Here is a 26,284-nt window from a genome sequence, read left to right on the forward strand (position 1 = left end):
AATTCTCATAAATTACATTTTTTTTCTTGTAAATTTCTGACTTTATTCTCATATTATTACAAGTTTATTCTCCTAGAATTACAACTTTTTTTCTCGTAAAACTATGACTTCATTCTTGTAATATTACAACTTCTATCTATCTATCTATCTATCTATTTTGAATTTTAACAATTTGAAGATCGACTACGAAGCAAGTGCTTTTAACTGTAAGCTCTTAATGGAGATGTAATATTAAACAAAGCAGAGAAATGGTAATAATGATAATAATAACTTATACTATCTTACGTTATGCCAGTTATTATGACTGACAGAAAAATGATATATTTACTGAGGATTATGTTCTGCAGCAAAAAAGATGATAACGGCCTTCTGGCTAAAACCACAGCCCCCAGTGTAAACCACTGGAGAAATGTGGTGAAAAATGTATTTATAATGGAAAAAATGACAGCTAAGTTACAGATGAAAATGGACTGGTTTAAGGAACAATGATCCCCGTTAATACGGGCAATGCCAGAAATTTAGAGACCTCTTTTTTTTCTTTTGTTCTTTTGCTTCTATTTTTTTCCCTTGTTTGTTTACTTTCCGTTTTATCATGTTTTCAACCATGTTTTAGTTGTTGTATGTGTTATCTCTATATTGAATTAATAAAAAGTTTCAATAATAATAATAATAATAATAATAATAATAATAATAATAACAACAATAATAATAATAATAATAATAATAATAATAATAATAATAATATCTAAACACCCAAGGGAAAATATGAATGTATCTCAGTTATCTGATACACTGGGGAACTGTTTTAGAAAATTATACAACATTTGTGTTTTAATTTCTTTAATCCGTTTCAGAGATTGTATCTACGGTTAAAATTAGGCAGGTTTTGGGGAGAATGACAGAGTGACTGCTTTTAAAACTACAGAGTGAGACATCTTCTTAATAGACCGTCTTTGCACTAATATAAACATCCACCAGGGGCGTGACGAGTTTCCGCTTCCGGTTTGACCCGGATTCATAATAACAGCTGGAAACGCGCTGACGGGAACCCAAACATTTCAGGCTGCTACTTTTGTTCATTTTTCACGGCTACGGTCCGTTTCCGTCGGCGGGGAGTTTCACCGGCGGTAGATCGGTACGATAGCTGCACGGCGGCCGTAGCTAACGCGCCAACCGACGACATGAAGTCGGTTAATCTGCGTTAGTTTGTTTCCGTTAGCAGCCGTTAGCGGCTAACCGTCCACTGTTAGCTAACGTTAGCCTGCGGAAACACAACAAAAACAACAACAGCGGATCTGTCAATAGCAGCTGGTAACACCAAACACACACATTTATAATCTGTTTAACGTGGATGTTTTGTTTTTAAGTGTTGCTTACGGTTTATTTCAGGGAGCTAACATCGGCTAGCTAGCATGCTAACTCAGTGAGAGCTGTGTGCTGCTGAATCATGTGACTGCAGTCAGCAGCGCAGGTTTACTCCCGTCACGGATGTTTTAGGATTAAATGCATCCGTGTTTGCTCCGCATCTGCTTTTATTTTGTGCTGTGAAGTAAAGAAGTTTAGTTACATTAAAGGCGCGACAGATTAACTTAATAACATGAAGCCAAAAGTCAGAAATCTGACGGAGGTTGTTTTGGGGATATTTTCCATGTTTCTAGCACAGTTGAAGAGAGACAGGGAAGGCGGGGATGACATGCAGCAAAGGGCCGCAGGCTGGACTCGATCCCGGGCCGCTGCAGCGGCTTCAGGCCTATGAAGCGCACACGCAGCCCGGTTAGCCAGAGGCCGAGCCACAATTTACTGTTTAATGTTTAATGGTGGAGTCTAAGGGAGTTTAAAAACGCCGTGGTTGTTTCACTATTGTTGTGCATGCTCCTTAGTTTGTGTTTTTTTAAAACATGAAAATAATAATTTATTAAAACAATCTTTTAATCTTGAAAAGGGTTTCATTTTGTATTTACTTTGGTGTCATTTTATGAAGGAAACATTTTTTATAGATGTCTTTTTTATATTTTAATGTTGTTTTTCCCTCCTCTAACACAAATAAAAAAATCCAAATCCCCCACAGTGCTTAAACAATTTCTTTGACATGCCTCCCCCTTTCTTCACCACCCCTTACCCTTTCTTAAATCCAAAACTGCTGTGTCATGATTTTAACTATATGGCCTAAAGTAAGCAGACACCCCCTCTGCTTACTGAAGTGTATTTTTTTTCCTGGTTTGCTTGTGGTCCCTTTAGTCCTAGTGAAGGGAAACCTTCAGAAAACCTTTTGCCACCATGATGCCCCACAGAAAGCCACAGGAAATCCTTTCCTCCTGTGGTGATCAAACTTAACAGCACATTTATTAATGCAGAGATTTAAAGCGCATGAGGTCCTGAGGTGGCATGTTTGTTGCTTTTTGGTTTGCTCCTTTGCAGCAGGATGAGCTTTTATCTATTCATGATTATTTTTTTTGTAATCTTTGTCTTTTTCTCCACACTCTTTGGCTTTGTGTTGTATCTTTGAAACACTGACGACGGCCAGGTCGTGTTGTTTTCTAAAAATTGTTTCCCATAGTTCTTTTATTACTGGCTTATTCTGGATGATGCAGATGCAGCTGGTAAATGGTCGTTACGGTTTTGTAGTTGTGCTTGTTGTCACATGTGGTTGACAGCAAAGCTTATAACCCCTAAAAGTATCTTAAAGTTGCCTTTAGTGTCATCTCCTGAGCAGAGCTCAAATGTAGTTCCAGTGTCTCGCCTCCAAATCAAACAGGGCTCAGAGAAAACAAAAGCAGAACCACGTTTTCTTAATATTCTGCAGTCAAAAGGTTAAATAGTGATCCATGTGTTTTTTTGTTTATTTTTTAATGTTGCTCTGAGCTCCCTAAACTGATCTGTGTTGTAACGTTTCCACAGACGGCGAGGCGTGATGGGGAACCAGCTGGCGGGGATCGCCCCCTCTCAGATCCTGTCTGTGGACAGCTACTTCTCCGACATCCACGACCATGAGTACGACAAGAGCCTGGGCAGCACCCGCTTCTTCAAGGTGGCCCGGGCCAAACACCGGGAGGGCCTGGTGGTGGTCAAAGTCTTCGCCATCCAGGACCCCTCGCTGCCTCTGACCAGCTACAAGCAGGAGCTGGAGGAGCTGAAGATCAGACTGCACTCCTGCCAGAACTGCCTGCCCTTCCAGAAAACCTCCCTGACGGAGAAAGCTGCCATCTTGTTCCGTCAGTACGTGCGGGACAACCTGTACGACCGCATCAGCACCCGGCCCTTCCTCAACAACGTGGAGAAGCGGTGGCTTGCCTTCCAGATCCTCAACGCCGTCGACCAGGCGCACAAAGCAGGCGTCCGCCACGGAGACATCAAGACTGAGAACGTGATGGTGACCAGCTGGAACTGGGTGCTGCTCACCGACTTCGCCAGCTTCAAGCCCACGTACCTGCCCGAGGACAACCCCGCCGACTTCAACTACTTCTTCGACACGTCCAGGAGGAGAACGTGCTACATCGCACCGGAGAGGTTCGTGGATGGAAGCATGTTTACCACAGAAAGCGACCAGAACACACCGCTGGTGGACCTGACCAATAACAACCAGAGGAGCCGAGGGGAGCTCAAACAGGCCATGGACATCTTCTCTGCAGGTACACACACTCTTTGTGTATATTGTGTATATTCTTAATGTTCAAGTCAAGTTTCTTTATTGTCACTGCATAAAACAATGAAACATAGACACATCTCTGGACAGGCAGTGAAAACACAACACAACACATAATCATTCAAATGAATACAAAATAAAATTTAGATTTGGGGGGTGGTAGCTTTTAATGGATAGGACAGACTAAGTGTGAAAAGAGGAGAGAGAGGGGACAACATGCAGCAAAGGACAGAGGACAGAGTTGATCCCGCGGCCGCTGCGGCGAGGACACAGCCACCAAACTTAGTTTTGTATGAATAAGGATGAGGTGACGCAGCATCCTTTAACTTATAAAATGTTTTTGTCTTAAATCAGATTTTGTGCTTTGGAGGCTGGTCAGCAGTCACATGAAATAATAATGAATTTAATGTTGTTGTGTGTCTGTATTGATTGAATATATGATATATATATATATAATATGAAAAAGCAGCAGCTAGACTGCAGTGTGTGTGTGTGTGTGTGTGTGTGTGCTTCAGTTTGAACCCCCGCTGTGTTTGCAGGCTGTGTGATAGCGGAGCTGTTCACGGAGGGCGTCCCTCTGTTCGATCTGTCCCAGCTGCTGGCGTATCGTAAAGGACACTTCCAGACGGAGCACGTTCTCATGAAGATCGAGGACCGAAGCATCCGAGAGCTGGTAAAGATCACTGTCGGCTGACCGGCTGTCAACAGTCAAGTCTGTTTTATTTATGCAGCCCACATTAATTTTATATTTAATATATTAAGGAGGATGAACAACACGGCAGAAAAAAACACTGTTCAGACAGTCCTGGAAAGGACGAGTTGGCTCCATGGATACATTTTTCTATTATGATTTATGTCATTTTATGTTACATTATCATGATTAGAGCCACTTAAATACTCATTTTTTAAGGCTCATACTTGAGGCAATATTTGTATTTTCTGAGGATTGTTCTTGCTTAAACATTCTCTTATATATACTGTACATAATATATATAATATATTGATCAGGGGCCTCCTACAGAAAGAGAATATTTTGTGGGTTAAATGATGTTCTTGAAGAATAATGATCAGGATATGTTGTGTGTGGAACATAATAATCTTGAATTCGTAATAGCTGGACCACGTATGTGCATGCATCTGGACGTTTCTTGTTATTGATCTGCCAACAGATACACTGATACTAGTGAATCCACTGTAAATGAAAATCAGCTGATATCAACAACCTGGCTCATTTAATCATCATATAGTCAACTTGAGTGAACTCTAACTGGGAACTAAAGGTTTGTAGTTGCAGGTTCCTCTGACAGAATCAGTGTTTGCCGCTCAGGTAGCTCAGATGGTGCAGAGAGAGCCAGAGAAGCGTCTGACTGCAGAGGAGTATCTGAAGCAGCAGAGAGGGAAAGCCTTCCCCGACATCTTCTACACCTTCCTGCAGCCGTACATGGCTCAGTTCGCCAAAGAGACCTTCCAGTCTGCAGATGAGCGCGTGCTCGTCATCCGCAAAGACCTCGACAACATCCTGCACAACCTGCGAGGAGGTGAGAGGGAGCGGACGTGAGACTGATGGACACAGTGAAAAACTATTTCTTTATAATTAGTGTTTTTTTTTCCCTCTCCAGGCTCTTCGTCTTCGTCTCAGGAGAGCAGCGATGGCGCGCTGAGCTCCAGGGAGGAGCAGGGCCTCATCGTGCTGGTGTCCGTCATCACCTCCTGCCTGCAGACGCTGCACTCCTGCGACTCAAAGCTGGCGGCGCTGGAGCTCATCCTGCACCTGGCTCCGCGGCTCGGCGTCGACATCCTGCTCGACCGCATCACGCCCTACCTGCTGCACTTCTGCAACGACCCCGTGCCTCGCGTGCGCGCTCAGGCCGTGCGCACTCTGGCCAAAGTGCTGGCGCTGGTGAAGGAGGTGCCGAGGAACGACGTCAACATCTACCCAGAATACATCCTGCCGGGCATCGCCCACCTCGCACAGGACGACGCCACCATCGTCAGGCTGGCGTACGCAGGTCGGTGGATTTTAGAGTTTGAAATAAAACATTTTCTTTCAAACATGTCAATGTTTTAGAAATTCTGCTGTAATGTTCACAAAAATACCAGCTGTACCATTTTAATGTGAACAAATGTGCATAAAATAACGCAAAACACATCCACAATATTTTTATCTGTTGGATAATGAAGACATAAAAACTGTTGACATCCCACGTTTGAATATTTCGCTCAGTGGAAACGTGATGTAGCTACAGTGAAAAATTAATTCAGCGGTGGCAAACCAGAAAAAAAACTGTTTTTTTTCCTGACATTATGATATGCTGTGATATATTATGATATACCACAAATACATACATACAAATACAACTTTCACTTTGTACGACAGTTTCTGTCGTGAAAGGAGCTGAGTTTGATCTCATCTTGTGATCAGTTTATTGTCAAATGAATGATCTAAAGCAGTGATGGCGGGTGCTGGATGGTCAGTTCTCAGTTTAAGAAAACACAACAGCTTTACAAAATCATATTTTTTTTCATAATGTCATTTTATCTCTCTTTTTCTTTTAAAAAAATAAAAGGTTACTTTTGGGCTTTTTGCCTTTTTTTGAGAGAACAGCTTAAGTGTTAAAGGGTGAGAGAGAGAGCGGTTGACATGCAGCAAAAGGCCAGGGTTGGAATCGAACCCACGGCTGCTGCAGCGAGGCTGTAGCCTCCGCACATGGGGTGTCTGCTCTACCAACTGAGCCAGTTGGCGCCCTGAGCTGGTTTATCCTTATCAGATTTATTTACTACTGACGTTGGTATGTATTTTTTTTAAAAAATGAATTATTGTTTTAGTTATAATTTGGAACAGATTGTTTCGGCCTTTTTCTTAATTCTTGTCTATTTTTTGTGATGTTTAGAGAACATCGCTCATCTGGCAGAGAGCGCGCTGCGTTTCCTGGAGCTGGTTCAGGAGAATAATGTTAACACAGAGCAGGACCTGAGCGGCGAGGACACGGAGGAAACACTCCACCCCAACGAGAACTACGACTCCGGTACAGAAACACACTCGAGCCGACTCGTCTCAGCTGTTAGAAAAAGATTAAGTGTTTATCTGTGTGACGGACTCGCCGTTTGTCCACAGAGCTGCAGGCGCTGCATGAGATGGTGCAGCAGAAGGTGGTGACGCTGCTGAGCGACTCGGAGAACATCGTCAAACAGTCACTGATGGAGAACGGCATCACGCGACTCTGCGTCTTCTTCGGCCGGCAGAAAGCCAACGACGTGCTGCTGTCTCACATGATCACCTTCCTCAACGACAAGAACGACTGGCATCTGCGAGGAGCCTTCTTCGACAGCATCGTGGGTAAGAAAACCTCGAGGAGCACAGCAGAGAACAATCAGCTGAATCTGCAGCTCTCCGCTCAGCTTAGCCGCTTCATAATGAGCCTCAGCTCATTGTTAATCTGTCCACAGCTTCACTCTCTTTCACAGTAAAAGCTGTTAAAAGCTGCCTTTATTTCTAGACACGAATAACACAACAGGGCAATTCAAAATGCTTTTCAGAGCAATAAATGTAAAACATCATAAAGGATCCTGATTTACAATAAGAGTGAACATATAAGATATAAAATGTGACATTAATTACTGAGTCTCGATCACTATGTTTTCCTCACAGTCAATGACAGGATTTAATGTACTGATAAAGAAGCGTTTGTGCGTGTTTTTGTGTTGAAGGTGTTGCAGCGTACGTCGGCTGGCAGAGCTCCTCCATCCTGAAGCCTCTCCTCCAGCAGGGTCTGAGCGACACCGAGGAGTTCGTCATCTACAAAGCTCTGAACTCTCTCACCTGCATGTGTCAGCTGGGGCTGCTGCAGAAACCTCACATCTATGAGTTCGTCAGCGACATCGGTGAGACACCAATTTTTTCTTCACAGATTATTTTGTCTCATGAACTACTGATGTAGCGATGGTTTCAGTAAAACCACATGAAGTCGACTGATTTTGGTTTTTCAGGGCTGATACCGATTATTAGTACTTAATGAGACCAATAACAGATATTTGGAATCGATATGCATTTAGAATTAAAATGAAAATTTCAGTCAAAATGTAGAATATGGAATATAGCGAACGCCAACATAAAACTTTGTTTAAATGCTTTTGCAAATATTAAATCAAAAGTGAAACCTTCCCTGCAATGTTCTTCATAAAGTTCAGTGAAAATTCAAATTAAAAAATGTGTGAATAAAAATAGCCCCCTGAGGTTTTACAAAGTAAAAGTGTCTTTGCACGTATTGCAGACTGCCTTCGCTGGTGTTCGTTGAGTGTAATAAGCACATTTAACCAGCACCAGCAATAATACGCACACTTAATCCTCTATTAATTTGATCTGTGATCATTAAAATAAAACACAGACACAGATAATCGTCAAAATGCCAAATATCGACCCCGATAATAAGCCTGGCTGATAATCTGTTGGCCTTCAGTTTATTTATTGAAGCGTGTGCCGTCACTAAACTGGATTGTGTATTTTTTTTCTCTCTGGCTTGCCGTAGCTCCGTTCCTGTGTCACCCAAACCTGTGGATCCGTTACGGGGCGGTCGGCTTCATCACCGTCATCGCACAGCACCTCAACGTGGCCGACGTCTACTGCAAACTGATGCCTCACCTCAACCCCTTCATCACCCAGCCCATCATCCAGGTGAGTCCTCATCATCATCATCATCATCATCATCATCATCATCATCATCATCCTCACAGCACACCTTCATCCATAACCCCTCCCCCTCCTCACCTCTCTCCCCCGCTCAGATCGATAAGGAGCTCGTCCTGCTGAGCGTCCTGAAGGAGCCGGTCAGTCGCTCCATCTTCGACTACGCCCTGCGCTCCAAAGACATCGCCAGCCTCTTCCGCCACCTGCTGCTCCGGCAGAAGAAGCGCGCCGGATCCATCCCAGAATGCCCCACTCCCGAGGACCCGGCCATCGCACAGCTCCTGAAGAAGCTGCTCTCACAGGTCAGAAGACGCTGCTCAGTCTCATGTTATTCATGGTAGATAGATCCGAAAATGAGGGGACACAGAAACAGAAAGCTTTTATGGTTTTACACAGTCTGAGGTTAAAATAGGAGCACTATTCCTGATCGGTGCAATAAAAACACACAGGAGGACACCACGAAAACAAAAACAACGTCAGCAAACAAACATCCACAACCTGAACACTGGTTTTAAAATAATAAGGGAAATAAATTAATACAATGTAACTTTTGCAGAATGTGAGTAATTACTGCGCTAGAATAAATGTAGTAATTACACTAGAATTATATTAAAGAAGAATAGAATAAATAGAATTATTGCACTAGAATAAATGTATTATTTATGCAATCTTTTCACTAGAATAGAGGTAATTATTGCACTAAAATAAATGTAATTATTGCACTAGAATAAATATAATGATTTCAGTAATAAAATGTAATTATTGCACTAAGATAAATGTAATGATTTCAGTAATAAAATGTAATTATTGCACTAGAATAAATATAATGATTTCAGTAATAAAATGTAATTATTGCACTAAGATAAATGTAATGATTTCAGTAATAAAATGTAATTATTGCATTAGAATAAATGTAATGATTTCAGTAATATAAATGTAATTATTGCATTAGAATAACTGTAATGATCTCAGTAACATAAATGTAATTATTGCATTAGAATAAATGTAATGATTGCACTAAATTAAATGCAATTATTGCATTAGAATAAATAAGTATTACACTAGAATAAATGCAATTATGACATTAGAATAAATATGTTAACGTTGCTGGAATAAATGGAATTATTGCACTAGAATAAATGTAAATATAGCATTAGAATAGATTTAATTTATGCACAGCTCATTTGGCTCAAAATCATAAAGCACTTGAATTATCTGGGAAAGTTATTAGTTAGGAGTAAATGTTTTTTAAAAAAAGTAATCCAGCAGACTGTTTCTTCCAGCTCGATTCTCATTCCATCAGATGGTTTTGGAAAACTTTATTTTAACTCACTGAAGTCGTGGAAAAGTCAGCCATGCTGAGAAGCGTGTTGGATGTTTTCCATGTTTGAACTTAGTTTGAAGATCGTGTTTCTGTAATCAGTGAAGTGACCGACGGACCCACAGAGCTGCTGGCAGTCTGAATGAGGAGTTCAGGTCAACACAGCAAAGTATTGTTCCAGCAGGCCGCTAAATCTGCCGACGGGCAAAACTTTGCACAAATTATCAACACATAAAAAAAAGCAATCAGTTAATCAACAGCAAAGAAAAGAATGAGACTCAAAAATGTCAGAGAACATGTGTCAGGGTTGTTTATCTAAAATCAGGTTTTGATAGTCAGAAGGAAAAACTAGTTTCATTAATTCCAGATTCTCACAGTAATATGTTTTAAATCTTTTTCTAATAGTTTTTTTAAGTGTGCAGTGTTGAGTGTCTGAGCTCAATGATGATGGATCTCTCCAGGAAAACAACCAAAATAACACATTTCCTGTTTACATAACTTAAAAAAAAAGACCAACGTCTAACATAACGACGTGGGAAAGCCCGTCACATGACTCTTAAATAATCACAAACTTTAAATGGTTTAAAGGTCAGTTCAGCCAAAGAGTTTTCCTAAATGTTCCTATTTCAGATCGTTTTGGATTATTCAGAACATTTATTCAGTGGAAAATAAACACTCGTATAAGTATATTTCGAGAGCATAAGATGCTTTTTTATTTAAACATTTAGAAATAGATTATTTTGTTGCATTTGATCTTTTTTGTTTACAGTAGAGAAAATAGATACATGTGTGGAGAGAGATGTAAATTATCTCTGACTTTTACCAGAGGGGGCAGTGACGCACCGAGTTTTATTCTGTTTATCACCCAAACAACAGGCACACACAGGCACACACACACACACACACACACACACACACACACACACACACACACACACACACCCACACACACACACACACACACACACACACACACACACACACACACACACAACACACACACACACACACACACACACAGGCACGCACACACACACACACACACACACACACACACACAGGCACGCACACACACACACACACACACACACACACACACACACACACACAGGCACGCACACACACACACACACAGGCACGCACACACACACACACACACACACACACACACACACACACACACACACACACACGCAAGCACACGCACACACACAGTGAATTTGTGCCACAGATTTCCCACGTTGCTCTGAACTTTGATGTTTTCGTGTCGTGAGATACCTGAAATGACTCAGTAAGCGGAGGGTGTCTGCCTGTCTGTCTGTCTGTCTGTCTGCCTGTCTGTCTGTCTGTCTGTCTGCCTGTCTGTCTGTCTGTCTGTCTGTCTGTCTGCCTGTCTGTCTGTCTGCCTGTCTGCCTGTCTGTCTGTCTGTCTGTCTGTCTGTCTGTCTGTGGTGGTTTCGTTTTTTTAGTGCGTGCAGGCGGCTTTAATTATTCCTGTTTGTCATCAGGTCACCGTGCTGTAAAAAACACCAAAAAGCATCCGTGCTGAGTTCTTTAATTCGCTTAATTTAACACAGCGAAATTTCCCAACTTCCTCAAATCCACAGAGTGTTTTCCAAATACTTCAAACATCTCTATTTCAAGTCTTGAGAAACATAAGAAAGGTCTTTGTTTTGTTGCGTCTTTAAGATCTGTCTCTGAATGTCCAGGTCAAAATGGCAGCTTAATTAAAGAGACAAAATCGCGGCACCAAAGTTCAAATCTCGCAGTAGGAGGAGATATTGGGAGAGAGAAAAGTTAGATTTCTTAACAAATGTGTATATTAGAAACAAATCCTAATTCACAATTCAGTTTTTATCAGTTTAATTTTATCAGATGTTCACAATAAATAATACAAGAAACACAGATTGACCTGACAAATATCCATGAAGGGTCCAAACATTAAACTTGTGGCATCGAGTGAGTGTGCTGCCTCGCACCTACGCGACGTGCATTTAATTTATCTCCCTCAAACGATTAGAAAAGACTCTTTTTAAATATTTTTATCTGTTGACGAGGTTTTTCGGCAGAGTTTTCCTCATCGAAAGCGAAGGTCAAACAGTGTTTCTGTATATTCTGTATTATTAAAGTTTTATCTGTAAACTTGCACCAAAAACACACTCAGCTCCTCCAAACGCAGTGTGACAGAAATCTTACAATACAAAGCGCTCCTTAATCGATTATTGGTACAATTAATGATTGATTGATTGATTAATCGTCATTTTAAAAAAAACAGATACATTGCATATTTCAAACAATACCTATGTAGTTTTTTTTTTTTAAACTCACAGGAACATATTGCATTTATACTTTGACTGTGTTACATAGTGTATCGATTATTTAATGTTTGATTAAATTCTTAACTGTCGTCTGTCGTCGATTGATTGTTATCGTCACTACGAGTTATATTTAGCACAGTTAAACAATCATTGCTGGAGGGCAGCTTTTGCATTGTTGAGGAAGTAAATATTAGTTTCAGATGTTTTCAGTTTTGTTAATTAGATTTTAAAAAATCTCTCGTCTGTTGTTACTTTAGTGAATTAAAAATGTGTTTTCCTCTGTGATTGTATCTCCGTTCGAGTCCTGACAGTTTGTGTTCTTGTGAGCTTGAAGTCGGCCTGCTCGACAGATTTATCAGAAAATACCGCAGAATTACGCCGTTCTGTTTCGGATTAGTTTCTTTCATACTTAAAGTGAGAACATGAAATAAATCAGAGCTGTTAGAAAGAATTTCAACATCCTGAAGGCAGAAATGGATGAAGCAGACGGAAAGTTCAGTCTGAACGAAGAGAGTCAAAAACAGGAAGAAAGATGAACTTTATCAAAAGATTTATTCAGATTTTACAGTCCTAATTTCTGCTGCAGCATACTGGAATTTAGTGGTAATAATAACGTGACCTGCATCCGTAAGTCTTCTCAAAAACATAACCACAGTCATGTTTTTCTAAAAATAATCTCTTTATAGGTAAAACTTGTGATTTTCAGTTCAAGAACGTTTGAAAAGTTTTCGGAGATGATTTTTTATCAGAATAGAGGAATGTGGTTCTTATGGCATCGGCTCTCTCAGATGGAATTTAGTCTGAGTGAATGTGGAAGTTATTCAGTCTCTAAGCACTAATTTGAAATAATTTCTGTTAAAAAAAAACGGACTCGTGACACCATCGGCTTGTAAACCATGTCGCTCGGTCCCTTGGCGGTCTTGTGTCGGCAAGCCGCTCAGAACGCGATAGAAACACGAGAAATTAAAAGACGTTTGAAGGCAAAATTGATTTCAGAGCAGAGGACTGTGGCTTTTAATTTCAGTGTAAGTTTGTTGTCAGAGCAGCTGATTTCAGGACAAAGCAGAAAAACTTGTTTGTTAAAACTGTAATGCAGTTTGTTAAAATGGTTTGCAGATTATTGCCTGATATCTGCTTTTGCTACATAATTTCAGTGATCATCAGCTCCCCTCTGTAGTGGAATTAACATCGTATTATGAATACTCTTATCGTGATGACACCGTAATATTCATTTATTTTGCAAAATAAGAAAAATACTTGAAGTTAGGGTTGATGTTTTGCACATGGTCACTTTGTCAGTAAAAAAGCAGAAATCAGCAAGTTGGCCGATTCTGATATTTGATTTTAAATCCAATATCTGCCAATACAGATGACATGCCAATATTATCGTGCATCCTTAATAAAAAAAGTATTTAACCAAAATCCTCCTCACAGATTTTCCAAAAGTTTAGAAAGTGAAACTCAGGAGGTTCTTCTGAAGAGCAGAAGTTTTGAGTGCGAGGTAACCGAGGAGTTAACAAACACTGCAGATCATCCAGACTGCAACATTATCTGTGTTTCTAAATACTTTAAAAACATGCAGACGTTGACTTTCACTCCCACGTGCATTTTTTGCTCAGCATCACTTTGATCAAATGACAACAAACTTCCTCAGAATTAAACCACGATGACCAGAGCGTTTCTGTAGAACAGGACTCCTAAATCCTGGAGGCATTTCCACCGAAAATTAAAAACTGCAGGGATATTTTATCTGCGCTCGAGCTCTTATGATGACCACAGTAGTTTTTTTTGTGTGTGCATCTCATGCTGATGCTGTGTTTCTTTTCACACGCTGGCTTAAAAACTTGTAACTGACTCTCTTTTGACTCTTTTTCCTTTTAGACTGAATTTAGTAATTTTTGAAACGAAGCTCCATCTGGAAAGCAGAGCTGCCAGATTCAGTGTGTGGGGATCAGGCCTCTTTTTGTCTCAATCTTCTGAGGAAAAACCACATTTCTGTGAAACATTATGAAACCACATAAACAATTTCACAGACCAGGAGCTCGTCTCTGTGGCTGTTCACAAATATCAGCTTTAGTCACACGTGGAGCTCAGATTAAATTTATCTACACATTTTATACGCAGTGCGTTTTTTAAATTTTAAATTAAAGTCCGAGCAGAAGTTTAAGACGTAGAATCTGATAATATTTATTGATTCTTGAGGTGTTTGAATGATCAGATCGGATCTTGGAGTCTGTGACTTTATTTTTTAACCTTGTCAGCTGTTTACTCCTAACCCTGTACAGATGTAAAATGATGGTTATTGTTGTAAAATGTGGCTCAAGTTAAACCCCGAACTGTTAGGATCATCAGTGGGAGACCCCACAGTCAGTTGAGATCGGTAAAGTCGAGTAGTCTTTTTTTTTTTTTTTAATTTGTTTTCTTTTTGCTTGTCAGCGTGCTGTGCAGTGTGCTTCTGGGGATGTTTTGGGCCCCAGATTTTGCTGTGGAGTGAGTGCTCTTGACTTTAATGCTACTCTTCGGTACAGGGAGCTGCAGACAGGCAGGCAGCAGCACAGAGGAGACCAGACCTTCTGTTCAGAAATGATGAATTTACAGCTCACAGCAGCATAATACGACACACTTTTGTTGATATATAGTGTCGGCAAAAAATGTTGCACATTTACGACCCGTCGTCAGTGCCTTAACCTTGTTTATAATATTACATGAATGCTGCTGAACGTCCTGCTGAGCTTGTTCAAATTTTACAACTTTGTATGAAACACAAAACAAATCGCTTGTTGTAAATTCGTATTCGTGTTAAATAGCCAAATCTGATTTGACTGGCTTATTTCGGAGTTGGTACAGCCCTAATCTCGCTAACAGCTTACATTCCACTATTTACTGAAAAATCAATTAATTTTTATCGCACTTAATCAATAGTTATGACTTCACAAAACAACTTGCTCTGAAATTTAGTTTTAGGGTGGTGAAAAATAATTGATTTCCAGGACAACTACCTTTTTATACAGGATGTGAAATTACTTATTCATACACAATAATACAGAATTTATTAATAAATTATGTGTTATGAAAACACATAATTATGCATTGACTCACATACTCCCCAATCTCCAATCCAGCATTTTAGGCAGTTTAGGAGGCTTTTTTAATACTGGTATTTAGTACATCAGATCAACTGTGTCTGAACATGTGGACAAAATGAAAAATCCAGAATATCACCGTGGCTGAAGGTTTAAGAACTTATCCTTCAGCCAGAAACCGCATGTTCAATACAGAAAACTTTGTGTTCTTTAATAGTTCTGTTTCATTTCAGTGAAATATAAATCCAGATGTTCATTAAAATGTATTTCACTGCTGGCAGAGCAGAATCTCACACGCTGTCGGCCAAACTCAGCTGTGTTTTCTTTGAATCCTGTATGAAGACCGATCCATCTTCTCTCGGTCACATCCAGCCCTCCGTGTTCACCGTGTCGCGTTTTCTTGTTGTGCAGGGGATGACCGAGGCGGAGGAGGACAAGCTGCTGGCGCTCAAAGACTTCATGCTGAAATCCAACAAGGCCAAAGCCAACATGGGCGAGCAGAGTCACCTGGGAGAGGCGGCCCAGACCGGCGTCATCGACCTGGCCCTGCTCGGCATCACGGGCCGCCAGGTCGACCTGGTTAAACCCAAAGCTGAGCCCGAGGACAAGAGAGGTAATCAGTTATTTTATTCAATTTATAGCCGAACTCTTAAACTCAACAATGGAAATAAAGTCAGACAAACTGTTATACAGGATTTTAAAAAACTCCCAGTTTAACCACATTATGTAAACTGGTGTGAAGTGAAAACCCATTTGTGTTTCTTGTCGTGGAACAGAGTCTTTCTGTCATAATGTCTCCTCATCTAACATAGCGAACAAAAACATAAAATTTACAAAAATGAGAGTTAAAGGTTTAAAAAAAAATCTGCTTTCATTTCACATTTTTTCTTAACAAAATCTGAAATTTTAGAACATGTAAAAAAATTTGGTTGGCGAGAGTTTGGAGTCAGTACAAAAATAATTAGAGCTTTTAATTAAATTAAAAAAAGTTTTATATAATCCATCAAAGTGACATTTTCTTACTCTCTTTTAGCCTTTAATACTAGAAACTGAAACTGAACATCTGTAGATCGGATATTGGTCAGAAATTATTATTATTACTTTGATTTTGACTTGAAGACGTTGATTCCCATCTTTATACTTTTGTGTTTTTAATGTTAACCTGATTTAATAATGAAACAGAACAGTTTACCTGCTGCGACTGAGTGAATAAACCATCTAAGGATTATTTTGCAGAGTTGAGATGTCACGTATTTCAGACAGCCATCGTATTAAGGAGCTAAATGTTCTCCGTGTTCGTCTCGTCTCATTTGAACTTCAAACAAACAGAGTCGCTCTGCTTCCTCTCTGTTTCTTATTAAAATGATGTTTGTATTGATTTCACAGAGTTCATCGCTGCAGCATCTGGTATTTTGTCTCCTGTGATTCAGTTTGAAGTGATGCGCATGCTTGCTGTGAACGTAACAAACTGTTCAAGGTCCCATGAAATATAAAATACCTCCCTGCACGTTGTAACCTCATGTTCCCGCTCCCTGATCTGCCGTCTCATCCCGCGCCAAAATCCTGTCAACAAATCCATTTTTAATAATGTACAAAATGAAAATTCCTCCTTTTTATGAGCTCTTTGATTACTTTTTAATGACTAACGCTGGAGCGTCCAGTCAGATGTGACGGACGTGGGGTCGATCCAGTCGTCGTCGTCCTTCAGGTTTTATTCATTTTCAGGTTTATAGTTTCAAGAGAACTGATCTCAGAGCTGTTTCATGGGACCTTTAAAGCCTAACATGTCCCCAAATTTAAACTTTGCTTATTCAGTTTGACTGACAGTGTAACCAGAGTCACTAAAGTGTATACTGTGTATTTGTGTATCGGTGCTAACTGGAACGTTTTAACAACAATATGATGATGGTGATACGATACAAACACAATATGGGCTCATTTAAAGTGATATGATGAGACTGAATACATAAAAAAATCAATATAGTAACTTTTTTTTTTTGCCAAAAATAGAAGAAATAAATACTCAGTGTGTGTGAAATAAATACCTGGATACTGAAAAGTAGAAGTCAGCATTCAGCATTTTTTTTAAAGGGATTTTTTATCAAGAACATCTTTGTGTTTTTTAAAAATAATTTTATTGGGAATGTGGAAGGGCCGTACAGAAACGATATCAAACATGGATATTTGTCTCAAATGTAATGCACATGGAACCCGGGTTTCCAAAGTTTTGTGTTTTCAGGTGCAAAAATGCTGTTGTGTGAACGAAAGACCAAACTGCACTAAATGTTTAACTTTTCGTCAAGAACAGTTGCTGCGTCAGCGGCCCGTTAGTCTCGGCTCGGTCTCTCTTGAAAAAAGATTGTTTATGTCAGTGTGACTTACTTGGTTAAACATGGGTTAAATGATAAAAAAAACTTCTCTAATCACATCTATGATAGTAAAATAACTTTGGATTGTTGTTCAGACAACAGGAGTTTCTGAGTTTGGTCATTTAGATTGTGGGAAAATTGTCACGGCCGTTTCCTCCGGGGTTAATTTTCTGTTTTTCTGTTGGCGTCTTCAATTGACAGTTTAGAGACAACGCGGTCTGCAGCAAACAAAAACACTACCGGTGTTGTTAGTGAAGTATTTAAAATCGAGACAACAGCAGGACAGAAACTTGATGTTATTGTCTCCTGTCGGCTCTGTGAATCTGCGTCTAAATTCCTGTGTTTCTCAGTGATCCGGTCACAAACTAACTCTGTGTTCCAGATGTTTTTCTGTAAGTCCTCAGAGTTAATTACTGCCGTCTGCAGCCAAACCATGTGAAAGACAAAGAGCCTGGAGGAAACTCCCCCTCTAATCGCCCACATTAATCACTCTCTCTGTGTTCACCAAAAACTTACAGTCCTCACAGTCACTCCACACTGCAAAAAATGTCCATCTCATGCCAGTCTGCTCAGCCCTGGCTTTGTATTTTTGTGTTAAAATTAAATTTCAAGGTCATTTTTTACATTTGCACAGATGTCAGCCCACTCTTTCCCTAAATGAAGACAGCTTGACTCAAGTGTCTCAAACAATGTGATTATTTTCTCCCGTCTTTGGGGATGCTCATTGGAGTTTACAATACGCACAGCTTTATTGCAGAGAAACATTTTTTGCAGCGTAAAGTAGAACCGCTTGTGGAAATCTCAACATCTGTCGAGCACGTGGTGGTGTTTTTTAACGTTTAGCCAAACATTTATAGGCTTGTTGGTTAATTGTGGCATAAGAGACATCTAACATCCTGTGTTTATGTACCTGCTGTGTTTTTTTTGTCTCCTGCAGCGAGGAAGCACACGAAGCAGGACTCAACGATGAACGAGGAGTGGAAGAGCATGTTTGGATCTCAGGAGCCGCCCTCCGCTCAGCCCGCCACGGTAACACCAGCTCTGCGTGGCTGAGATTTATGGATGTTTACAGTGTTGGTCTGGGGCCGGTGCTGCACCGCCAGAGGCACATTCACGCCGACACTGGTTTTAAAACATCAACGAGTTCACAGTTTTTTTTAACGCACATGTTCACAGCCTTTTTGGTTTGGACAGTTTTGAGAAGAAACATTTCTGATCTCAGAAATTACACGGTCAAAATACTGGTAAAGTAAATGTATAAAATGTAAAAGACACGAGATGCAGTCTGCGTACGGCAGCAGCACTCTCACTTCTTATGCACACACAAATCCGAAAAAAAGGAAATGCAAGTCAATTTAAATGAGATCTTTTAGCATTTTATCTGTAAAATGTGGAAAAAAAATGAGAAAAATACCCATTATGATGTCTTCAGATGTCAAAGATGTTCAGTTTACAGCTCTATAATATTAAGAAAAGCATGAAATTATCACATTTGAGGAGCAAAAAGGAGAAGCTTTTGCTTGAATAATGACTCCAAACAACTAACTGATTAATGTTTTGCTGCACGGACTAAACGATTTATTAACTTGAAATAATTTTATTGACTTTATTGGTTTATTAGGTCTTTCACTGCTGGAAATGTGGTCTTCTCATAAAGCTAGGTTGTCTCTGCAGTAGAAAGACACAAATACTTTTAAAATCGGTGCTACATGAACAGACAACAGAAAAAAGAGGCACAATATCTAGTTGAAGGAAACTTCTTATTAATTCCACATGTTAATTGCTGTAGCTGTTATTGAAAATTTCACACGTATAAAATAAAAAATCTTAGTTAGAAAGAGAATAATTGTATCTATTATATAGGGACAGTTTTTCATCCAGGACCCCTAATTTAAAAAAATTAAAAATAGCAATAATAAATCATAGTCTTTCCAGTAAAGTAGAAGAAGAACTGGGAAGATTTTGGAAGAATTCAATTTAAGATGCTTTCATGTAAAACTTGAAACCAAATTTTTCAACAAAGCTGTGTGTGTGTGTGTGTGTGTGTGTGTGTGTGTGTGTGTGTGTGTGTGTGTGTGTGTGCGTGTGTGTGTGTGTGTGTGTTCTCGTGCGTGCGCAGGTTACAGATGGGCCGGCGAGTCAGATCAGGAAGACTACTGCAGCCCCGGCGGTGCCCGTGCTGCAGTCGGTGGCGAGCGGCCCCGCCTACCAGCGGCGCATCAACACCTGCAAAGCGGAGCTGCAGCAGCTGGTGCAGCAGAAGAGGGAGCAGTGCAGCGCCGAGCGCATGGCCAAACAGATGATGGAGAGCGCAGAGTGGGAGAGTCGACCTCCTCCGCCTGGTAACAAACTGTCACACTGTCATACCGATGTCAGCCTCAGTCCGCTGAGATTGCTTAAAGCCGAGCAATCGTTTATTTATTTATTTTTTTTTTATTTTTGCTCGTCAGTGTGATTTTGCTGTGGAGTGAGCGTTCTTGACTTTCACGCACCGTAAGACGAAGATGTGGTAAATTTACAGCTCACAGCAACTTAACACAGCACAGGTCCTGTCTTCGTTTGATATCTAGCGTCTGTAAAAAAAAAAGTTGAGTATTTCTGATCTGTTGCTAGATCACATGAAAGCCGCTGTCACACTGAACGTCCAGCTGAGCCCTGTTAAAACTTCATTCATTTTCCGTAACCGCGGCTGGAGCCTGTCCCAGCTGTCTCTGGGCGAGAGGCGGGGTACAGCCTGGACACAATGCCAGACTGTCGGACTTAAAACAAAAAAAAAACCTGGAATATTCGCATTGAGCTGCCAAATCTGAATCGTCGGACACAGCCCACTTTAGACGCACGTGCACAGTCACATGTACAGTCTGTTTTATCTGATTGTTTGTTGTTTTTTTTTACTGTAGAAAACCTCAAATATAATGAGGACAGATTCACTTGAACGGTTTAGAAAAAAGGGAAAATTGACTTTTTATCTTAACCCAATTGATTGATAAATTTCTATCTTTTGAACATGTGAAATAAAACAAAAAGTCGTCAAAATCATATGAACAAAAACATGCATGCAAACATGCAAAAAAAATGCATTCCCAAATTGTCTCGGTTTTCATGTGCAAAAAGGAGAAAGAAGAAGCATAAACGTATTTAATGCCACTCTGTTTGACGGTTTGAGTTTCGACAGAAAGTGTTGGATTAAAGCGGTTCGGTCTCACTGCGGCTCAGACGGTGGATCTGTGTTTCAGGGTGGCATCCTAAAGGGCTGCTGGTCGCTCACCTCCACGAACACAAAGCTGCTGTGAACCGCATCCGAGTCTCAGACGAGCACTCCATCTTCGCCACGGCGTCCAACGACGGCACCGTTAAAGTGTGGGACAGTCAGAAGATGGAGGGGAAGACCACGACCACCAGGTGAGACAGAGACGCTGAAACACGCCGAACCGTCACGCAAACGCCTTTTATCACGTTTGAGTTCACCGGTTTGTAAAGTAATCTGACACCTTCCTCTAACTTCTCCTTTTCTTTACAACAATTTCTCGTTCATGAGCTTTAAATCGTATCGAAAATGACTCACTTTGTGTCCCTCATGTTGTGTCGTGGACCACGTCGATCCAGATCTGTTTCTCCTCCTGTTTCGGTCCATTGAGTTCACATAAGGTCGAGCTCCATCACAGCGACTCGGATCCAACAGACTGATTTTCACGTGTGTGTCTGAGTTCATACGTGTGTGTATTCGGATGAATCCAGAACAAATAACTTCTCATTTAAACACTAAAAGACTTCGGACCGAAGTTTCTTTCAGAAAGCTGTGAAAACATTTCTCTCTGTCACTTTCCTGGCTCTTACGATTCGCCCTTTCTGCTGCGTTTTCCTGCAGGTCTGTGCTGACGTATTCTCGTATCGGCGGCCACGTGAAGACGCTGACCTTCTGCCAGGGGTCGCATTACTTGGCGGTGGCCTCAGACAACGGATCCATCCAGCTGCTGGCAGTCGAAGCAAACAAACCACCGAAATCCCCCAAAGTTCAGCCCTTCCAGACCAGGTACCAGACTCACATCACAGGTCCGATCACAGGTCCGATCGCAGGTCCGATCACAGGTCCGATCGCAGGTCCGATCACAGGTCCGATCCCCGCTCCGACGGAGGACGCGTCTCATCTATCTGTCTCCTTCCTCTCAGGTCTCTGGACCTGCAGGAGGACGGCTGTGCGGTCGACATCCACCATTTTAACTCCGGTGCCCAGTCGGTGCTGGCGTACGCCACCGTCAACGGTTCGCTGGTCGGCTGGGACCTTCGCTCCAACTCCAACGCCTGGACACTTCGCCACGACCTCCGACTGGGACTCATCACCTCGTTCACTGTGGACATGCACCAGTGCTGGCTCTGCCTCGGTCAGAGAGAGAGAGAGAGAGAGTGTGTGTGTGTGTGTGTGTGTGTGTGTGTGTGTGTGTGTGTGTGTGTGTGTGTGTGTGTGTGATATATTGGGATATCTGCATATTGGGAAGATTTTGGTGATTTTTCTGTTCTTCGGTGGACTGTTTGAGGACTCGTTCAGGTTATAATCAGGTTTACGGTGCATGACTAAAAGTCAACGAGACAAGACAACATTTTGTAGTTGTTCTGAAAACATTAATATGCGTCATATTAGAAAGAAAAACGCAAAAATCAAACAGACTCAAAGTGAAAATTAGTTTGTAACATTGCCATAATGACTTTTTTCATAAAAATATATTTTTTTAAGATGAATTCAGTCAAACTGAAGAAAAAACAATCGTTTTAGTCCTGAAATACCTTGAAAGTCAAGGAATTGGTCCATTTCAGCTCCTGAATCTCCAAACTTTGTCTCCTCTGCAGGAACCAGCAGCGGCACCATGGCATGCTGGGATATGAGGTTCCAGCTGCCCATCTCGAACCACTCCCACCCCGCCCGAGCACGAATCAGACGCCTGCTGATGCATCCGCTCTACCAATCGTCCGTCATCGCAGGTGAGACGACGGACGCTGAAACGTCTTTGTGTTTGTAAGACGATGAAGGTTGTAAAGTTCAGACTGAAGAAGCTTCAGCGCAAAGAAAGATGATTTTTTAAAAATCAAAACGAAAATCAAACAAATCTGATCAATCTGACGTCTGAAATCTGATTTTAGAGATCTGTCTCTCTGTCTCTGTTTGTCTGTGTGTCTCTCTGTCTCTGTTTGTCTGTCTGTGTGTCTCTCTGTCTCTGTTTGTCTGTCTGTGTCTATGTCTCTGTCTGTCTGTGTGTCTCTATCTCTGTGTCTCTGTCTCTGTTCGTCTGTCTGTGTGTCTCTCTGTCTCTGTTTGTCTGTCTGTGTCTCTGTCTCTGTCTGTCTCTGTTCGTCTGTCTGTCTCTGTCTCTGTTCGTCTGTCTGTGTGTCTCTCTGTCTCTGTTCGTCTGTCTGTGTGTCTCTCTGTCTCTGTTTGTCTGTCTGTGTGTCTCTGTCTCTTTCTGTCTGTCTGTCTCTCTGTCTCTGTTTGTCTGTCTGTGTGTCTCTCTGTCTCTGTTTGTCTGTCTGTGTGTCTCTGTCTCTGTTCGTCTGTCTGTGTCTCTGTCTCTGTCTGTCTGTGTCTCTGTCTCTGTCTGTCTCTGTTCGTCTGTGTGTCTCTCTGTCTCTGTTTGTCTGTGTCTCTGTCTCTGTCCGTCAGTCTATCTGTCTGTCCATCCATTTATTCATCGGTTTGTCTGTCCATTTGTCCGTCTGCAGCTGTCCAGGGGAATAACGAGGTGTCCATGTGGGACATGGAGACAGGAGACCGTAAATTCACTCTGTGGGCGAGTTCAGCTCCTCCGCTCTCTGAGATGCAGGTTTGTTTCTTTATTAAATAATAAAAACAGAATTTGAGAGAAAGCGTAGAGATTCATTGATGACTTTTTTTCCTGTAACACTTAATTAAATAAACGTAACTGCTGTTTTCCGCAGAAGAGTAGATTTGATCGTTAACCCTTTAAAACCCGAGCGGATTGTCTTGATTTCTTTCAAAAACATGGAGAAAAAGTCCTGAAAGACACAAGCACGTGGACAAAACAGCTCTGTAAAGACTAAAGCACTAAAGGCAGGTTAAAACCTAACCTAAAAAGATCAAATTTATCATCATAACGAATGAAAAAATAAAATACTCAGAAAACGACAGGATAACGGCACAAAGTATAACAACGGATAAAACAATATTATGATGATGGAAAATCCAAACTGCAGACACAACTGAGCTGAAAGTGAGAGATATTAGACAGATATTCAGCTGTGTGTGTGTGTGTGTGTGTGTGTGTGTGTGTGTGTGTGTGTGTGTGTGTGTGTGTGTGTGTGTGTGTGTGTGTGTGTGTGTGTGTGTGTTTTTGCAGCCGTCTCCTCACAGCGTTCATGGGATCTACTGCAGTCCTGCTGATGGGAATCCTCTGCTGCTGACGGCTGGATCTGACATGAGGATCAGGTCTGAACCACATCATCATTATTCACATTTGACTGATTTTCTTTTAAAACTTTTATTATTAAGGCCACACAATCTTTTTTATTATTCAATTATTATGACTATTATTATTGTCATTACTTTCATTATTATTATTATCAAAATTATTTTATTTTATTTTTGTTAATTTTTTATTTTTTTTTTATAGTTATTTAGTGGTTCATGTTTTTGTTTCCTGACAACAGATGGTGATAAAACCTAAATGTTGCAATCTGTTGCAATCTGAGGCGCCAATCTTTTTTTTTAGGAGCTCTTTATATTTTTATATTATTATTATTATTATTACTTTTATTTTTAATTTTTATTTTGATTCTTGTTTCTTCTTCTTCAATCTTTTATTTAGGATATACTTTTTAGCTTATTTTATTTTATTTTACATTATTATTATTATTATTATCTCTACTGATATTTGAACCTTTGTGTTGCACATGATGCACAAAGTAAACAGATTATTTTTCATCTTTAATTAATCGAAGGAAAACGTTTTTGGGAGATCTTTGAGGTTCAGTGAGAATCAGCTCGTCTGCATGCGACAAACAGACGTTACAGCTGCTTCCTGAAAACAGTTAAAACATCTATAACCCCACACTTCAGCCGACGCTCAGGAGAAACCGAACCGCCACACACAAACAAAACCAGATGAATCCTGGACGCTGAAAAACAGACAGACAAAAGAACGTCTGAGTTTATTTGACTTTTAAATTCTCAACGTGAACTCTGGTGATGAATCTGCTGTTCGCTCGCCGCCTGCAGGTTCTGGGACCTGGCGTATCCAGAGAGGTCGTACATCGTGGCGGGAGGAGCCAACGACTCGCTGCACTGTCCGTCTGTCCTCTACAGCAGGAAGATCATCGAAGGGACGGAAGTCGTACAGGTAGACGCACGCACGCACACAGACACGCACACACACACACACACGCACACAGACACACACACACACACACACACACACGCACACACGCACACAGACACACACACGCACACACACACACACACACACACTGGACAAGTTAAGTTTAAGTCTTACACATTTTGTTTTGTCTTCTTTTCTGTCTTTGTTCGTTAAAAGCTTCGTCCCTTTTAGATGAACATTAATAATTAAACGTAAAAACTGCTTTTAGGATTTCTACAGAATAAGTGACAAAAATCAGTAAACATTCAATGTAATGAAAATGCACATAAGTACGAAAATAAATTGAAGTTTGAATTAAATAGTTTTTCTACAGACGTCTCCTTCTGAGTCGACGCTTTGAAGGTCGATGCTCAGGTCGTTTCTGTAAGGTCTTATTTCCCATCATGCCTCTGTGACCGAGGTTATTGACCCTTAACTGTCTGTCTGCGCCGCAGGAGATCCACAGCAAACAGAAGAGCGGCGTGGTGGAGGACTCGCCTCGCCGCGGCCCAGAATCCCTCCCTGTGGGACACCATGACATCATCACCGACATCGCCACCTTCCAGACGACGCAGGGCTTCATCGTCACCTCGTCCAGAGACGGCATCGTCAAAGTCTGGAAGTGAGGTCACGCCGAGGACACGCCAACAGTACACGCAAGCACGCACACACACACACACACACTCACACTCACACTCACACTCACACACACACATACACAACACTCACACATAGATGCTTTTTCTCCGTTCTCACTCAGATGCGTCACGACTTGTTTGAGAAACGTGTATGCACGTTTTTTGACACGTTTGACATGACATCCTTACTCGCCCGTTTGACCTCCTCCCATTGGCTGATTTTTTAAGATGAGTTAAAGTCCCATGATGCCTTCTGTTCCTCCTCCGTCATATGTGACAGCCGACAGGTGTCACAGAGGAGCCTTTTTTGTTTTTAGCTTTTAAACGTGATGGATGGCGTCTTCAGCCCCCCCCACAAAAAAAACCAGATTATCAGCAACTGAACCTTTTTGGAACGAAAATGACATTTACACGAACACTTGCACTCGATCTGTCTCCTCGTCAGTCGACATCGTTTGTAAATACTTTATTTTAAAATCTGAGTAATATAACGTTTGATTTGAAACTTGTGTAAAATATCTAACGATGCATTTTGTTGCTGCAGAAATGTTTGAGGCTGCAGATGAACGTGTGACCTGCATTTCACTGTTTGTCCATCTGTTAATAAAAAAGCAGCAAAATTAAAAAAACTTCTCTTCACATCATTGATCCGTTGTTTCATTCAGTAAAATCCTCATTTGAGAGTTTGAGATGTTACTTGATAAATAACTGGGTCAAATTTGATCCGTTTAAATACTGATGATCTTAACTACAAGATTTGGAGGCCGTACGATATTTCAGAATTCTTTTTAGGATTATTTCAAAAGCGACTTAACTTCTGCAGCTCCTCCCAAATTTAAAATATGTAAAAAAACAAACAAAGAC

At 40.9% G+C, this 26,284-nt stretch overlaps 1 protein-coding gene across 2 annotated transcripts; it reads left to right on the plus strand.

Annotated features, from left to right (window-relative positions):
• The first annotated feature begins 1,007 nt into the window (after positions 1-1,007).
• On the plus strand, positions 1,008-26,059 carry pik3r4 (phosphoinositide-3-kinase, regulatory subunit 4). 2 transcript variants are annotated; one of them, XM_088084721.1, is made up of 22 exons: positions 1,008-1,311; positions 2,899-3,629; positions 4,183-4,316; positions 4,971-5,181; positions 5,263-5,652; positions 6,535-6,669; positions 6,759-6,980; positions 7,352-7,525; positions 8,170-8,315; positions 8,426-8,629; positions 15,461-15,662; positions 16,436-16,456; positions 18,356-18,447; positions 19,538-19,760; positions 20,655-20,820; positions 21,287-21,451; positions 21,589-21,800; positions 22,264-22,395; positions 23,131-23,231; positions 23,766-23,854; positions 24,644-24,764; positions 25,238-26,059. In XM_088084721.1, exons 2-22 carry the CDS (start codon positions 2,912-2,914, stop codon positions 25,406-25,408), a joined length of 4,029 nt encoding a protein of 1,342 aa, XP_087940847.1. In that variant the 5' UTR covers positions 1,008-1,311; positions 2,899-2,911; the 3' UTR covers positions 25,409-26,059. The 2 variants fall into 2 exon arrangements, with proteins under 2 accessions (XP_087940847.1, XP_087940848.1); XM_088084722.1 differs by lacking the exon at positions 16,436-16,456.
• Positions 26,060-26,284: the final 225 nt, after the last annotated feature.

The sequence above is a fragment of the Plectropomus leopardus genome, chromosome 11 (assembly GCF_026936395.1).
Source record: "Plectropomus leopardus strain MGB_pleo_1.0 chromosome 11, ASM2693639v1, whole genome shotgun sequence".
Classification (NCBI taxonomy): domain Eukaryota; kingdom Metazoa; phylum Chordata; class Actinopteri; order Perciformes; family Serranidae; genus Plectropomus; species Plectropomus leopardus.